The following is a 17485-nucleotide window of genomic DNA, read 5'->3' as shown; positions in this document are numbered from 1 at the left end:
AGTAACATATCCTCGCCAGCCAATAGGAAGTGGAGTTGAGGGCGATTCTGCAAGAGGATAAAACTCCATACTCGGACACGGGAGGATGATTGGAGATCGGGAGGTGGGAGATTAGTTCAACATGGAGAGTAGATGAAATCACGTGGGGCCTCGCGACGCGAGTCATGTTGGGAGTCCACAACTCCGCTGTAGAAGATACAGGAAGACCGCAACATCCGAGAAGTAAGCGAGTGGATGTTGGAGACGGGAGGCATCGGGAGCGGTCAAGTCTGAACGGGAAAGCGAAGCGGAGTGAAGATCAGCATACCTACGCCAGGTTACGAGACTTGTGTAAGGAGGGGAATGGAAGCGGTATACGGAGGTAGAAACGGGAGTCACTCGTTAGGAGAGTCCCACGCGGAGAGCGCGGCGTATGGAGGTAGCCAAGGAGGACGGATTCCTGTGTCCAAGCAGCCGGTATAGTGGGATCGCCAGCCGAGCCTCCTGTCCGCAGGTCGGGAGCAGTCTGTAGGGAAGGGAGAGAGGAAGGACAAGAAACATATGGAAAATACTTAATACGTCATATTTCTTACTCCTCATCTTATTAAATCACCTATTTTTCCAGTTTAATGTGATTACAATTAGCTTCAAACCATAAAGTACATTGCATTATATTTTATACCCACGCACAGGATGTGCCTAAATATTTATAAAATAGTGTGATGTAAAGGAAAAATTACAAATAAAATAATGATAAAGGCAGTCGGAGGTCTCCTTTTAACAGAGTTCATACTGCATGTAAGCGACGTCATCGCGTACCCCGTGCGGCGGCCCAGAAAAGGAACTCTGGGCGCTCGGCGGGCGAGACGGCTGCCCGCCACACTGCGGCCCGAAGAAGGGATTTTGTGAATATATTTAATTAGCTTAGGGACTAGGGTCTCGTACACTGCATGTCTGGAAAGGGAATATTAACATTTTATTTTTTGACATCTCATCAAAGATGAAAAAGAATATGGAAGTCTGGGCATTTACGGGGCTTACGACCGTCATAGGCTGGTTTAAGTGATCACTTTACACACGTGTAACATTCACCAATTCTACCCATTATTGACAACCACACTACTCAAATTCTTGGAAGTTCTATATATATGAACCTCACATGGATATGGATCTCACATACCAATATAAGAGTTTCTGCTTAATAAAAAAGCTTCTTTTCATCTCACCAATAGATGTCTCAAGTGAAGTTCTAGTGATTCATGAACAAGGTTTCTAAATTGGTTCATATATATAGAACTTCCAAGAATTTGAGTAGTGTGGTTGTCAATAATGGGTAGAATTGGTGAATGTTACACGTGTGTAAAGTGATAACTTAAACCAGCCTATGACGGTCGTAAGCCCCGTAAATGCCCAGACTTCCATATTCTTTTTCATCTTTGATGAGATGTCAAAAAATAATATGAAAATAACTCCTGTAATTGGAGATAATCCAGATTTTGTGAACAAGTATTTGGACACACTCAAAATGTTGTGAATATTAACATTGTTAGTATAACATGCTCTGTGATTGGTCATTTAGACCTGCATGCTAGTATCGTTAGAAGGACTAGAGTGAGGGCAGACCGAGAACGCGTGTGATTAGTATATTGCGCAGTGTTAGCGGGTGAATAGTGCTATGCTGGTGGTGTATAGAGAGGCGGTAGACACAAACCTAGCTACTCACCGAGGGAGTGCAAACACCAACATGCTTTATATTCATCACTTTAAAATGACACATTCTTTGCACGATACAACATTAGCTATATCCATAACACATTCAGTCCAGCAGATATTAGGAAGAGTCCTCTACTTATTTCCTGTAAAACGTCGCCTCATTTTCGGGAACGGTATTTCCTTTTAATGTTTTATTTTGTAGCGTGCACACATCTACTAGTAAATATATTAGTCTAGATTCAAGTAGGTACTTGTTGTGGGTATACTTATGTGAAAGTGTATAGTTGGTAGGAAATGTTTACATTCCACTGGTTGTGAATACATTTACTGGCTTATACTTACTGCCTATTTCCAACTCCAGACAAGCTACTACTTCCTCGTGACCATATCTTTTAGCCCAGTCGAGTGGTGTATTACCTAAAAACATTGAAAATTATAAAATAGTTTCACAAGAGCGGAGCTTGTACATTAAGCCTGGACACCCTCGGCATCTTGGTGCGGAATGAAGGTAGAAAGACAGAAATGACTTGTTCACTGGCAGACATTGAATCGTGTAAGTACATACATAACATAATGGGGGTAATATGAACAATGTGCATTATTCGTATGGGGTATTATTCAATGGGTATTATTATACCAATGTTCCCATCCGTGAATGTTTTCACTATATTCACACCTATCCGCTACACAGCGAAGCGTGTTTTTTGTGTGTGAAGTTGAAGGTACCTACTGAGACGCACCAATGTGTGCAACCCGTAGTCAATAGGTTAATCGTGGGTAGAATTTGCGAATGTTGCACGTGTGCACGGCGATCACTCAACCAGCCCATGACAGCTCACAAGCCCTGTAATTGAGCGCCCAGAGCGACGGCACAGTGAGTCTGATCTATCATGTATTTAGTGTCTATGTTAGAATTGCTAAGGTTTTAAATAGTATATCTATAAACAAATGTTAACAAAACATTATGCATGAATAAACTATAAAACTCCCCTCCGCGACTACCGGTTTCGGAATAACCATTCATCATCAGGTCAACTGAATAAATAGATCATTTAAGTGGTATTACACAAAGCGAATGATGAATGATAAGGAGAGTGTTATATTACCATACCACAAAGTTAACAATGCTTTTAATATTCAAAATATATTTTTAAAAATATATATTTTAAATCATTTGTAATTGCTGGCGCATTAAGGTCTTTATGCACCGTTTGCAAAAAAATCTACATTTCCGTTTCTGCTAGTTAGTGATGATTCATGTAACCTATATACCATGGTGTCCTGTATGTACATTGCGTGTGTTGGGCATATTACTACTGCTACTACTAGTTACACTTACCTTCCTTAGATTGCAGATCTACTGCAGCCCCCGCCTGCAGGAGTGCCCGTACTACCGGGAGGTGGCCCCCCCCTGCTGCCCAGTGTAGTGCAGTCCACCCTGTAACGGAGGATGTACTGTATATACAGGGTGTACGGCCAGCGCGAGGCCATGTAGCAGGACCCCACTACCTATCCCAGTAACCTCCCCAGTATGTTATAGTCACCAATAGTTTACCTTTAATTATGTATTTATTGGACAATTCATCTAGCGCCGTTTTCAAGAGAAATCACTCGAAGGGCTAGGGGAAGTTGAACTTATTTTTCAGATCATTTTATAAAACATAATTGTCAATTACTTTTTTTACGTTTTGAAAAAATTAAATGTGAACAACAGTGTGTCCAAATACTTGTTCACAAATCTAGATTATCTCCAATTATAGGAGTTATTTATCATACTATTGTTTACATCTCAACATAGATGAAGAAGAACACGAAAGTCTGGGCATTTACGGGGCCTTCGACCGTCGTAGGCTTGTTTTAAGCGATCACTTTACACGCGAGTAACATTCACAAATTCTACCCATGATTGACAATCACACTAATGAAATTCTAGGAACTTATATAAATGATCCAATTTTGAAACATTGTACAAGAATGACTAGAATTTTCACTAGTGACATCTATTGGTAAGATGAAGAACCTTTTTTACTGAGCAGAAACTCTTATATTAGTATGTGAGGTCCGAGTCCTGGAGAAACCCCAGAAAATATCCTTTTTATTATTTTAGCTAATACATAATTGGAATTGGTGAATGGGAGACAGTTAATGCTAGAAAATGTTTAATTTATTTCATTATCAACATTTTAAAAATAATTTAGAAACTGACAGTTACTGGATTATTCACCATATGCATGATATCAATTATTCCAAATAAGATGTATATCTGAGCATCCCAGGGCTTACGACCTGGCATTTGGCTGACTCAAGTGATCACTTTATGTATGTGCATTCATACCCCCCTCTTTATAGAGGGATTAGCCTCCTGCGAAGTCGATTTCCAGCTGTTAATCCATCTCTATGGTGGTCTGACCGCGAGTCGTCTACCTTGGGGTTGGCTATGCGGTGCAAAAAAAAACCCAAATATTGTTTTTACCGTATATACAAACTTTTAAACATATCGGAAATCATCATATGTATCCGGATCGACTTTGAAATGTTGATATTTTGTTTTTTAGTTTAATTTTTGCAGTAAGGCTAAAAGATAAAAAAAAATAATGATAAAGATAAACAAAATTGAGTCTTTAGTAGATTAAATAATCAGTGCTTGATTTAACATTTAATATATAAAAGGTCTTTATGCGCCGTTTGCAAATAAATGTATATTTCCGTTTCTGCTAGTTAGTGATGATTCATGTAACCTATATACCATGGTGTCCTGTATGTACATTGCGTGTGTTGGGCATATTACTACTGCTACTACTAGTTACACTTACCCCACTTAGCTTGCAGATCTACTGCAGCCCCCTCCTGCAGGAGTGCCCGTACTACCGGGAGGTGGCCCTCAGATGCTGCACAGTGTAGTGCAGTTCTCCCTGTAACGGAGGATGTACTGTATATACAGGGTGTACGGCCAGCGCGAGGCCATGTAGCAGGACCCCACTACCTATCCCAGTAACCTTTCAAGCATTTAATTACTTTCTTGCATTTAATTATTTATTTATTGTATAATTAATTTATATTGCGCCGTTTTTGTGAGAAATCACTTGAAGGGCATAACTAAATACTTATTTTCACATCATTTTATGAAATATAATTATACATTAGTTTTTTTTTCTTCTTTTCTATAACATTTTTAAAAAATACATTTGAATTATAATATAATAAGGACATTTTCTATTCTGTATGAGTTCTCTACCTCGTCAGCAAGAAGATTTGTAAATTTCGAATAGAAACCTTGCTGGAATACAATGTTTAATTTGTGTTTATTGTTCTAAGTCAATGACATATACGGTGGAATATTTGTAGCAATTTTAAACATTAAAAAAAAACATTTATTATTACATAAAATTATTATATGTTACCTAATTTTGTTAACATCCTGGTTTGACATCTCTAAAGGTGTAAAACAGGGATGTGTAATGTCGCCTTGGCTGTTTAATCTATACATGGATAACTGCATGTAAGAGCTGAAAGGTTTAAATATTGGAGCTAGAATGAATAATTTGACCGTTTGTTGCCTTTTATATGCTGACGACGCTGTTCTTCTTGCCGATAGCAAAGAAGACCTGCAAACGTTGGTGACAAAAGTGTATAATGTGTGCAAGGAAAGTGATTTATTGATGAATGTTAGCAAATCCAAAATCATGGTTTTTGAAAGAGATGAATGTAGATCTGAGTGTGAAATATTGGTAAATGGGGAGATTTAGGAACAGGTAGATGATTTCATATATTTGGGTAGTATGTTTTCTAGGGATGGAAAGATTGATAGACATAGAAAGGAGAGTGAATGCTGGGAACAGAGTGAATGGTGCACTAAAATCAGTTTTAGCAAATAAAAATCTATCAGCGGAAGCTAAACTGGCAGTACACAATGGAGTTCTGGTTCCAACCCTTATGTATGGAAGCGAAGCATGGAGTTGGCAAAAGAAGGATGAAAGCAGACTGAATGCAGTCGAAATGCGATCGCTCAGACGAATGTGTGGCAAAACGATGTTTGATAGATGTTCGAATGATGAAATAAGGAAAGAATGTAAGGCTGAGATAAGCATTATCGATAAAATTAAGAAAGGTGTGTTGAGATGGTTTGGACATGTGGAGCGTATGAGTGAAGAAAGAACGGTTAAACAAATTTATGAGGCGAATGTAGTTGGAAAAAGAAGCAGAGGACGACCGAGGAAAACTTGGCACAATCAGGTATGTCAAATACTTGAAAGCGGCCGGGTCAGGAGTCGTAATAATCGTCGGGTATGTATGAGGAGATGCATGAATGTAGAAGAGGCAAAGAATGTTTGCAAAGACCGAGTGGTTTGGCGTTCAATTCTCTCTGCCTACCCCTGCGGGGAAGCGGCGTGATGGTTAGTTAGTTAGTTAATTTTGTTACAATTTGAGCTTTACACGAAGCGAGGCCGACGGTATTCAGTATTCTAGCCATCGGACCGGGGACCCGGAGCGCGGTAACCAAACGCGCTAACCACTGCGCAACGGACACGGAACATTGAAGAAGCTATTAGCGGCGAGTAACTGCCCTCCCAATACCACTGTCCGAGGCACGCAAGTTAGGAACGGCAAATATATATCATCCGGGAATGTGGAGGAACCAAACTAGCTTGCAGGGATAGGTGCCTTAACAGAGCGAACCATCTATTTGTTCCCAGACTTCCATATGGAAGTCTGGCTACTCACGGGGCTTTCCACTTGACATTGGCCGGCAAAGGTAGAATATATACAGTAATATTCTCCCACTTGTATATCATATCGCTTTACTAACATCACCTATTATTGCTACATTCCTCGGTTCACTAGTTCAATAATCTTGGAATATCTTACCAGAACTATCATCTGTCCAGTTTACGTTTATATTATGTTGTTTAAGGAGAGTGTTGACCTTCGCCACATGTCCGTCTCGCGCTGCCTTCAGTAAATCTTGTCCGGACATCTGTAGAAATATAACCAATAAATTATAATAAAAAACAGCCATTCCATCATCAGATTCAACATTCATAAGTAACAAAAAAAACGAAACGGGTCAATTGGCTGTATTGGTCCGCAACGGGAGCGCTATGGGACCAATTCCAGAACGCTGAGGTCCTATTGTCAGGAATGGAAGGCGGACTCGCGTCAATAATACGCACTGGATGCAACGAATAACTTTATTATTCTAAGTTGATATTGCGTAAGCTTGCAACTTTTGACTACCGCAACGAGTGGCGTGAATCGCTTCTAGATAACTGCCCTTAACTGTCCCTGGTGTTACAGTGGGTGGCAGGTTTGTATATCTATCCATAGATTGATAAGGACTCTAATTAAACATGGTCACAAGATGACTTGCACGTAGCTACAAGTGGAATTCCACCTGTTACAGAATCAATATTATGTCGGTTATCAGTCTATGGGATATTTATGTACTAAATTCTAAGGCGAATGGCAGGTCCATTACACAATGAATGCCTCACAGTCTCACGGTGTATTGTTACAACTTGTAGCGCGTGTTCCGGGAGGTTAACAATAAATCAAACTTAGACTAAATATTAGAGGCCGATTCGGGCTCATATTTATTGTGATCACCATCACCATCACCATACGCGCCGCAAACAGGACGGTCGTGCGGAATAAGGATTAATGAACCGTCAAAAGTTGGACAAATAAAAACGTTCAATCCTTACACGCATCTAGTAAGTTAGATCGGTTACAAATCTTACAAATAAATACAGTAAAAACTCACCCTGACAAGGGAATATTGAATGGCCAAGTCACACACAAGCGTTCACCCGGAGACACAGACTAACTAATTTATATAAAGACCGCCAACTACCTCGATTTTTTATGGCTGGAAGTGATATTCGCCAGCGGCCGGAAGTGACGTAAACGGCTAGAAGTACTAAGCTCCCGGCTGGGCGTGACTTCGCCGCGGCTGAATATCAAATCCAGCCGCCGAAATATTTATCATTCATTTTTCAGGTTAAATGGTATTTATATTGAAATTTGTTGTATTACATATTTTCAAAATTATAATAATAATATTACAAAGAATATATTTCACTATCTAAATTTATTTATTTCAGTGTAAACAAAAATAGAAAGGTCACGGCTAAAACGCGACATTTATAAAAAGAGTTCAGGCGATTAATAATGGTTACTCAACTTAGCCTTACAATGGTAAATGGTAATGGTAACTTTTTTTGAAATTATTATCTCAAACTATGTATAAATATAAGGCTTTTCAACAAAAACAAAAACGATAGAATTTTCAAATTACTATATTATATTTAAAATTCTAGAAAATACAATATTTTAAAAGGGCGGAAGGAGTGCCCACCACTTCCTGAAGTTATGTTTCTTAACGGGGGTGCCAGCGCCCCTTTGTGGGCGTTTTGGAAGTCTGGCTAGGCGTTTTTAAATTTTTTGCATTTGGGGGGTGCTGCAGAAGTTCAAGGGAGCGTTGTGTCAAGTAAGAAAAACTACACTTTCATACGCAAAATTTAACTTTAACTTTGGCATAATACTCAATATTATCAAGTTCTTCATATAAGGATTTCTATTTTTCTATCGATAATTGTCTATAACTATAGTTTGTGTATATTTATTTGAAATATTTGAACAACTTGTTGGTATCTCATATTTTTCATTCCCGTTTTGGTGTTTTTGTTAGTGTATTAGTGTGTCTCGTCATTTCTGGTCGTTTTTTGAACAATCTGACGTTTACGAGTCGACCCCCCCTGGCAAAAACGCACAGACTAACTATTTATATAAAGACCGCCAACTACCTCGATTTTTTATGGCTGGAAGTGATATTCGCCAGCGGCCGGAAGTGACGTAAACGGCTACTAGTACTAAGCTCCCGGCTGGGCGTGACTTCGCCGCGGCTGAATGTCGAATCCACCCGCCGAAATATTTGTCATTAATTTTTCAGGTTAAATGGTATTGATATTGAAATTTGTTGTATTACATATTTTCAAAATTATAATATTAATATTACAAAGAAGATATTTCACTATCTAAATTTATTTATTTCAGTGTAAACAAAAATAGAAAGGTCACGGCTAAAACGCGACATTTATAAAAAGAGTTTAGGCGTTTAGTTGAGTTCAAAAGTTCAGTTTAATAATGGTTACTCAACTCAGCCGTACAACGGTAAATGGTAATGGTAATTTTTTTGACTTACTATAATATACAATATATAAAATTCCAGAAAACACAATATTTTAAAAGGACAGAAGGAGTGTCCACCACTTCCTGAAGTTATGTTTCTTATCGGGGGTGCCAGCGCCCCTTTCTGGACGTTTTGGAAGTCTGGCTAGGCGTTTTTAAAATTTTCGCATTTGGGGGGTGCTGCAGAAGGGAGCGGGAGGTTCAAGGGAACGTTGTGTCAATAAAGAAAAACTACACTTTCATACGCAAAATTTAACTTTAACTTTGGCATAATACTCAATATTATCAAGTTCTTCATATAAAACAAGGGCCCATTAAAAAAGACATATAGTATCATAGCCACATTAATGCCCTTATCGAAGATATGATAATACATTATTAGATTAAAACCAATATTTTTAGCTTTTCCACTTTTTTATTTGACCAGCGACCGGGTTTCGTCGTTACCGACATCATCAGATCCAGTCTGATGATGTCGGTAACGACGAAACCCGGTCGCTGGTCAAATAAAAAAGTGGAAAAGCTAAAAATATTGGTTTTAATCTAATAATAAATTAAAAATGCAATTCCATCACGAAGTGTCAGTGGATAATATAAATCTATATGATAATACGGTTCAAAGACTAACAGGAACTTTTGATATCAGCTTGGTTAATCAATCCATTTTTATCAGACGTAGAAAGTGTTAGTCCAAATTTAAAAGAGTAATTTATTGATCTGCAAAATGACTGTGAAGCAAAAATAATATTTTATGTATTAATTTTAAATCAAACACAGATTTTTTGAGTCTACTAAGTTGTATTTTATTAATAAAAAACACATAAAAATTATACTGTGACAATTGTTTCGCCTTGTTAGGGCATTATCAAACGAATGATAATTCATGGATAACGAATGGTCATTCGTTTGATAATGCCCTAACAAGGCGAAACAATTGTCACAGTATAATTTTTTATGTGTTTTTTATTAATAAAATACAACTTAGTAGACTCAAAAAATCTGTGTTTGATTTAAAATTAATACATAAATTAAAATGGAGTTCTACAAATTAAACGCCAAGTCAATAAATAAACCAAAATAATATGTAATCAATGTGTTTATATTGATTTTTGGGTACGTTTTCGTCATCAATACCTAATTCTGTGGGAAGAATTGAAATTACCTATAATAGCCTTTCTATCTTCATATTTAGAAGAGAAAGGTTTTAGTGCAGTAATGCATATATTAAAAAAAAACGCGAAATTGATTACAAATAACCCGAAGAGGAGATAAACTTTAACCAAATAAAACGAAATTGGCGCAATCTCATGACGCTCAAGGATCTCTTTAATTTTTTTAAGTAAGAAAAAAAAAAATTTAAGTTACATGTTTTATTTAAAATTAAAAAAGGTGTTTTATTGTGTATTTCGCAATAATTTTTATTTGTAGAAGGAAATCCATCGCATAAATACTTACAGGTAAGTAGGTAGTGGGTACGTAAATACATACATAGAGAAAAGTGTAGTGTAGTGTTAAAAATTTATAAAAGCATATGCAGACACGGATCAATAATTTTATCTTTAAAAAATCCTAATGAATTCCGGCAGACCGAAAAAGATTAATAAAGATGTTTAAGGCATTGAAAATAAAAATAGACGTATAAAACATATAAAAATAGAAAATAAAAATTAATCAAAGCAGATGTATGTAGAGGAATAGAGCAAATCTCAAAGCGAAATCGATTTCCTAACAATATCATGGCAACAGTAAAAATATAAAAAAATATTGCAAGCAACATAATAAAACCGTAATCGATGCTCCCGGCTGAAGGTACTTAGCTCCCGGCTGGGCGCGGCCGGATCCACCCGGCGAAATTTTTACCATTAATTTTTCAGGCCAAATGATATTTATATTAAAATTTGTTTTATTACATATTAACATAATTATAATATCAATATTAAAAAAAGGAATTTTATAACCAACATTTATTTATTTCATTGTAAACAAAAATATAGAGGTCACGGCTAAAACGCGACATTTATGAAAAGAGTTCAGGCAATTAGTAGTTTCTAAACTCAGCCGCTGAATGATAAATTACATTCGAACCCTTTTTACTTATTCGTCACTCGCCGAATTGCTAAAATATTTTTCTTTTTTTTTATTCTACGGTCTTTCTTATTGAGGCTTCTGTTCAAATAATCAGACTTATTAGCTTTTTTTAATGTAAAATAATATATATTTATATATATATATATATATATATATATATATATATATATATATATATATATATATATATATATATATATATATATATATATATATATATATATATATATATATATATATATATATATATATATATATATATATATATATATATATATATATATATATATATATATATATATATATATATATATATATATATATATATATATATATATATATATAAATATATAAATATATATATATATATATATATATATATATATATATATATATATATATATATATATATATATATATATATATAATATATATATATATACATATATATATATATACATATATATATATATACATATATATATATATATATACATATATATATATATATATATATATATATATATATATATATATATATATATATATATATATATATATATATATATATATATATATATATATATATATATATATATATATATATATATATATATTTATATATATATATATATTTATATATATAAATATATATATATATATATATATTTATATATATATATATATATATATATATATATTTATATATATATATACATTTATATATATATATATATATATATATATCTATATATATATATATGTAAATATATATATATATATATATATATATATATATATATATATATATATTATATATATATATATATATATATATATATATATATATATATATATATATATATATATATATATATATATTTATTTTTTTTATATATATATATGTATATATTAATAAATATTTTATAAAAACATATATACATTTATACATATTTTTTTATATATTCACTAAATATTACACACTCAAACTTGTGTGATACATCGCAATCGATACAATGCTTTTAAATAAAAACAAAAAAGAGAATTTTCAAATGACTATATTTCAGACAAAAATTCCAGAAAAACACACAATTTATTAAATGTTCCTTCTGCCCTTTTAAACAAAAAATATATAACAATTTACAAACAAGTATATTACAGATACAATTCTCTAAAAACAACTTGTTGGTATCTCGTATTGGTTTCTCAAACAACTTGTTGGTATCTCGTATTTTTCGTTCCCGTTTCGGTGTTTTTGTTAGTGTATTAGCGTGTCTCGTCATTTCTGGTCGTTTTTTGAACAATCTGACGTTTACGAGTCGACCCCCCCTGCCCGGAGATTATATACTAGAATGCAGCAAAGGTTGAATGCAAACAACGGCTACTAAAATGTCATGTCGATAAGAAATAACTACCCGAACTTTTAGAAGACAGGACTTCCCCCACTAATGGGCAGTAGAAAGGGTTGTCAACCGACGGTTCCAGATTCCCCAGACATTATTTCAATTTACGAACAAAAATACATTTCTATAATAAAATTGCATAAAGTCATACTGCAAACCATAACTTATGTGTAATTATTATTATAAATTTTGACAGAAAATTTTACTTAAAATCATGGACTTCGACCCCTTCCTTTTTATGTTTATAACATATAATTTTGTCTAGCCTCCCACAAGTCTGACGATGTCGGTAACGACGGAACACGATCACGGGTGAAACAAAATATATGTGGAAAAATTGTAAAGTTGTTATTTTATTATATAAAAAAATATATATGTAATATTTTAAAGTCGATCTGGAGGCAAAAGATGATGTCCGATGTTCATTGTTGTGTGGTCATGGGGGGAGAGGAACAGTAGAAGATTGCAAGTACGTTGGTTTATTCCAAAGGGTATTTTTTATGGTTTATTTTTAAACTGCAACATTGTTTACACAGACTGTCAATGATAGTTGACTCTTGATTTGTAGTCAGTACGTTTTGCCATTTGCAAGAGTCGAAACCGCGTGACGATTATGCGCGTCGAGCTTCGTTGAATGGGTCGAAAACAATATTTAGCTTGACCCTCTTTTCCAAGGCAAAATGTCACTAAGCGGAATTGCCGAATTTGGAGTGGAGAAAACCCAGAAGCCTTTGTCGAGACGCCCTTACATCCGATAAAAGTCACTGCTTGGTGTGCTTTATGGGCAGGCGAAATCATTGGCCCGGGTTTTTTTGTAGGCGATGCCGGCCAGAATGCTACGGCCAATGGAGAGCGCTACAGAACCACGATTACTGACTTCTTCGTGCCTCAGCTGAATGGCATTGGTGCGATACATCCTCTGCAATACTTCCTTATACCCAACAGGTATTACACATTTACCCACAACTTGCAACTGCTAGTTGTCAAAACTTAGTAATTTCCTTTGATCGTTGGATAATTTATGATTTTTAAATATTTTTTGGTACCACAGAAACAGACGCGCCAGAATCCAATAAAAATTTTAACTTTCTACTATTTATATTCACAATTATCTTAAAACTATATCATCTAAAGTTGTATTCTATCTGTTCCATGTTATTTCCCGATATCGCCTTTAAATTCTCTCTTTTATTCTTAGAAAAATGACAATTACTTTAAAATGTCCCGGTTTAGCACACCTGTAGCATTTATTTACACTTACACGACAAACTACTCGTATACCTGACCTGAAACATTTGTGACAATTATTTTTATTTCTTATCGCTGAATTGCGAATTGTCAACCCGTTCCTGACTGATGATGGTTCCTTTTTTTTATTTTTAAAACTGTTGACTTTTGAATATATATATATATTTTTTTAGTTCAGAACGATTCTTTAATTTAAATGTTTGATTGTTGACGCCATTTCAACGCATTTTTGAAAACTCAAATCGTTCCCTTCATGAAATAAACGTTCTTTCGGCCTACATTCCTTTAAACCCATTTTGAAATACCTATTAGACTTGCATATAATCTAGATCCAAATTGGCAGTTTGTACTTTTCGATTTTAATCTTACAGATAAAATTTTCATCCTGGCTCATCATAAACGCCAATCAAAGCGCTATATAAAATTTCGCTCTCACGCGATGTGAATATATTTCCAAAACTTACTTCCGTTATGATTTATGTGTAAACCTTATACTAACGAAAAAGCTGAACTTGAAAGATTCAATAGAAGTGAGCGCTTTCTGTTGGCGTTAAAATCATCATTTCGTACAAAGAATTGCAGAAGACGACCTTTTAATTGTTCCCAGACATCCGATCCGCGATGAAAGGGTTTGATTTGTGCCTAATGCATAGCCATCGGTCGATAGCAGCTCTAGTACTTGCATACAATGGCACGCGTGCACACCAACACGGACTACCCGCACAATACTTTTTTTGAAAGAGAAATATTTGTTATTTTATTATTTACACAAATATATCAATTTCATACTATTTTTGTGAGCCTAAGCGGCTCATTATTAGAAATAGGTATAAAAATCCACTGAATGATTGGTAACCAAAGGGTTTGTGAATAAATAGGTATTCTGGGGATGTGTAGGTACCTTGAATAGTCTATGCTCGTTTTACTGTTTACATAGATTTTACGTTTATTTCTTCTATGTCTGTGGTTTTTCGTCTGACACTGACAGTTGCCTCGACAGTCCGCAATCCGATTCGATTATCAATCATACCATTATTAAATGTAATATACAAATTTTTAGGACGCCGAGACTTAAAAGCGAAAAGGAGTAAGCGATTTGAAGGTATGAAAAGAGCATTTTCAGGATATACTAGTTGATTCGCCGGGAATGTCAATTTGTTATCGAAACATCGGCAGAAGTGATATTTGTCTACACCCAAGTAACTTCACTGCTAACTAAGATGCAATGAAATGTATAAACTCATGCCTGTAGCGAGGTAGCGAGTGTTTTTGCCTAGAATTTTCACTCATGAATTACATGAAATTATAGTAACTTTTAACATAAAGAGTAAATCCACTCACGAGTAGACCAAGGCTATAAAACTTAAAAAGTTGAAGTTCGAGTAGGGTTATGATAAGCAGTGCTGCATAAGCCGTAGCTAGATAAATGCCGGTATGTAGTGTAGTATGGAGTGTAGCTGTGCTCAGCAGGCCGTGAATTTTTAATCAAAATAAATCATTTTTAAATCTTATTTTTATAACTTAAAAGCATTACACCTTGAAAAGATATTTAAATAACTTACCAAATTTATTCAATGTGCGATTTATTTGCTTCCCTTTACTTAGATAAACATATTTTAATTTTTCTGAAAATGTCAGGGTTGTCACAACATGTCACATATGTCGCTCACTCCTTTCAAGAACGTCATAAATCAAAATACTTCATTTTTCAGGAGAACGTTTTTAAAGTTTAAAAATGTAATGCGCGGGTAAATATTAAGTTTAAAATATGCCTCTTTTGCTGGGTTATAGTACTGTGGTTTCTAGTTGAATACCACTTTAATTTATCAGAAGGGAAGCAAGATGAAAGCGGATTACTTTTATCACAAATTTATTCAGTTCTATAAAATTACAATCAAGAAAATACTTAAGAATAATCGCGTGATTCTAATATGAGAACAGTTGAAATACGTGTCGATCTGAGGACGGGCGGCGGCGAAGTGTGACGAGCTAGTTTCCGCTCGTTGCGGGCTCCGTGGTGTGTTCGTTATTTCACTCGATTTGAGTTGCCATAGTAGATGTGTGGGTTGCCACAGTACATTTTCTGGGCATTCCAAAAACATGCACAACTGAAAATTTACGATTTTTTATTTATGACGTTCTTGAAACGAGTGAGCGATATGTATGATACAGAGGCTCAAAGACAAGCGAGAAAACTTATGACTCTCATAAATTAAACCCTGAAGAGGGCAACAGGTTGTTGCCGAAACTAGTTGGTTTATAAAAATGTGAGTGGATCAGAACACAAAGTGTTTTTATTTCTCGAAATAATATATTAATATGATCCACAAAGTTAATGCTTTCAATATTCAAAACATCGCATTTTTTTGATCAGAGTAGATGATCGGTTATGAGAAAAAATGGTCAAAGTGGAAAACGGTTAATGGGAAATGTGAGTCTACTTAGCTGAGCGCAGGCAATCAATATTTTCACAAAACTAGACTTTTTTTCTGCGGCACACCAACTAATCAGCGCGGTACACCAGTGTGCCGCGGCACACACGCGACGGAACAATGCTCTAGAACACGGGTGGCCAACCCGCGACCCGACGCCCTTACGCGCGGCCCGCGGTCATGTATGAAGAATGTAATTTAAATCAGTGATATATTTGTAATACACGGTTTATTACATCAACAAAATTTATGGCCTCAAGTATTATCTTTGTTATTAGTTGAGGAACCAGCGCATCGCAAGGGTCGAGGGTCTCAAGTACTTGGGAGTGTACGCGACTGAAAATGGCAGCCTTCAAAAGGAACTGGCAGTGCGATCAGGACTCGCAGGGTCCGCATTTAACAGTATGAAGGCTGTCTGGAGATCGGGTTTATACTCGGTGAAGACCAAATGCCGCCTATACAATGCCTGCATCGCTCCTGTTCTCTTATACGGCTGTGAAACATGCCACCTTACAAGGGCCCAGAGCAGCCGTGTACTAAGCTTTGAGAATAGGTGTTTGCCGAGAATTTTAGGTGGTTTGACTTTGTGAGGAATGAAGAGATAAGGCGTAGGACGCAGCAAATCTCGGTCACAACTGTCGTCAAGAAAAGGCGATTCAGTCAGCTTGGCCATGTACTCCGCATGCCCCCCGAGAGCCGCCATCAAGCTCGCCTCTTTTACGAGGCATCAGGTTCGCGCCGCCCAGGACGACCACTGCTACAATTCGTCGGCAGTTCTCGTCAGAACTTCGGGCCGCGGATCTGACTTGGGAGGATGCGAGGGAGCTGGCAGCCGACAGAAAAGCCTGGAGACAGTTTGTGGACTCCATACGCTCCACCTAGGGAGCGGATATGGTTTAATTGATGGAAGTATTATCTATAAGTATTATGTAAGTTGTGCATGTTGTTATAAAAGTACTGAACAGTATTAGTTCAGTCGGTCTTCAGCATTTCCAATTTGAAGAAATCTCAAAAAATCTCGTGTGGAGTTAGATAGTTACATAGTAAGGTGTTGTTACTACTACTACTACTACTACCATCACGTAGGCAGAGAGGATGGAACGCCACACTCTTCTGTCCTGACATACACTCCTCGCCTCCTTCACATCCATACATCTAGTCATACATGCCCTCCGATCACGCAGACTTTTGACACCGCCAGATTTTAGGTTCCGATTGATCTGATCGTGCCAAGTCTTTTTCGGTCGTCCACGTTCTGTTTTCCCTCTCACATTCGCCACATATATTTTCTTAGTCATTCTCTCGCTATCCATTCGCTCCACATGTCCATACCACCGTAAAGAACTCTTCCTAATCTTTTCAATTATTCCTCTATCAGCCTTACATTCCTTTCTTATATCGTCGTTTTTAATTCTGTCATACAATGTTTTTACA

The 17485-nt window shown here is 35.8% G+C and overlaps 1 protein-coding gene across 1 annotated transcript in view; it reads right to left on the bottom strand.

Annotated features, from left to right (window-relative positions):
* Window positions 1–17485, bottom strand: part of LOC148303638 (uncharacterized) — a 165223-nt gene that overhangs the window by 123352 nt on the left and 24386 nt on the right. Inside the window, exons 2-4 of the mRNA XM_088269651.1 lie at window positions 6559–6667; window positions 4506–4604; window positions 3032–3130 (exon numbers count right to left, since the gene is read on the bottom strand). Coding sequence (XP_088125777.1) covers window positions 3032–3130; window positions 4506–4604; window positions 6559–6667 — 307 coding nt within the window. The remainder of the gene's footprint in view (window positions 1–3031; window positions 3131–4505; window positions 4605–6558; window positions 6668–17485) is intronic.

Source organism: Brachycentrus maculatus, unplaced genomic scaffold (genome assembly GCF_059751285.1).
Source record: "Brachycentrus maculatus isolate JH-2025_06_01 unplaced genomic scaffold, ASM5975128v1 h1tg000359l, whole genome shotgun sequence".
Lineage (NCBI taxonomy): Eukaryota > Metazoa > Arthropoda > Insecta > Trichoptera > Brachycentridae > Brachycentrus > Brachycentrus maculatus.
The sequence above is the reverse complement of the archived record's forward strand: the minus strand, read 5'-3'. Positions and strand labels throughout refer to the sequence as shown.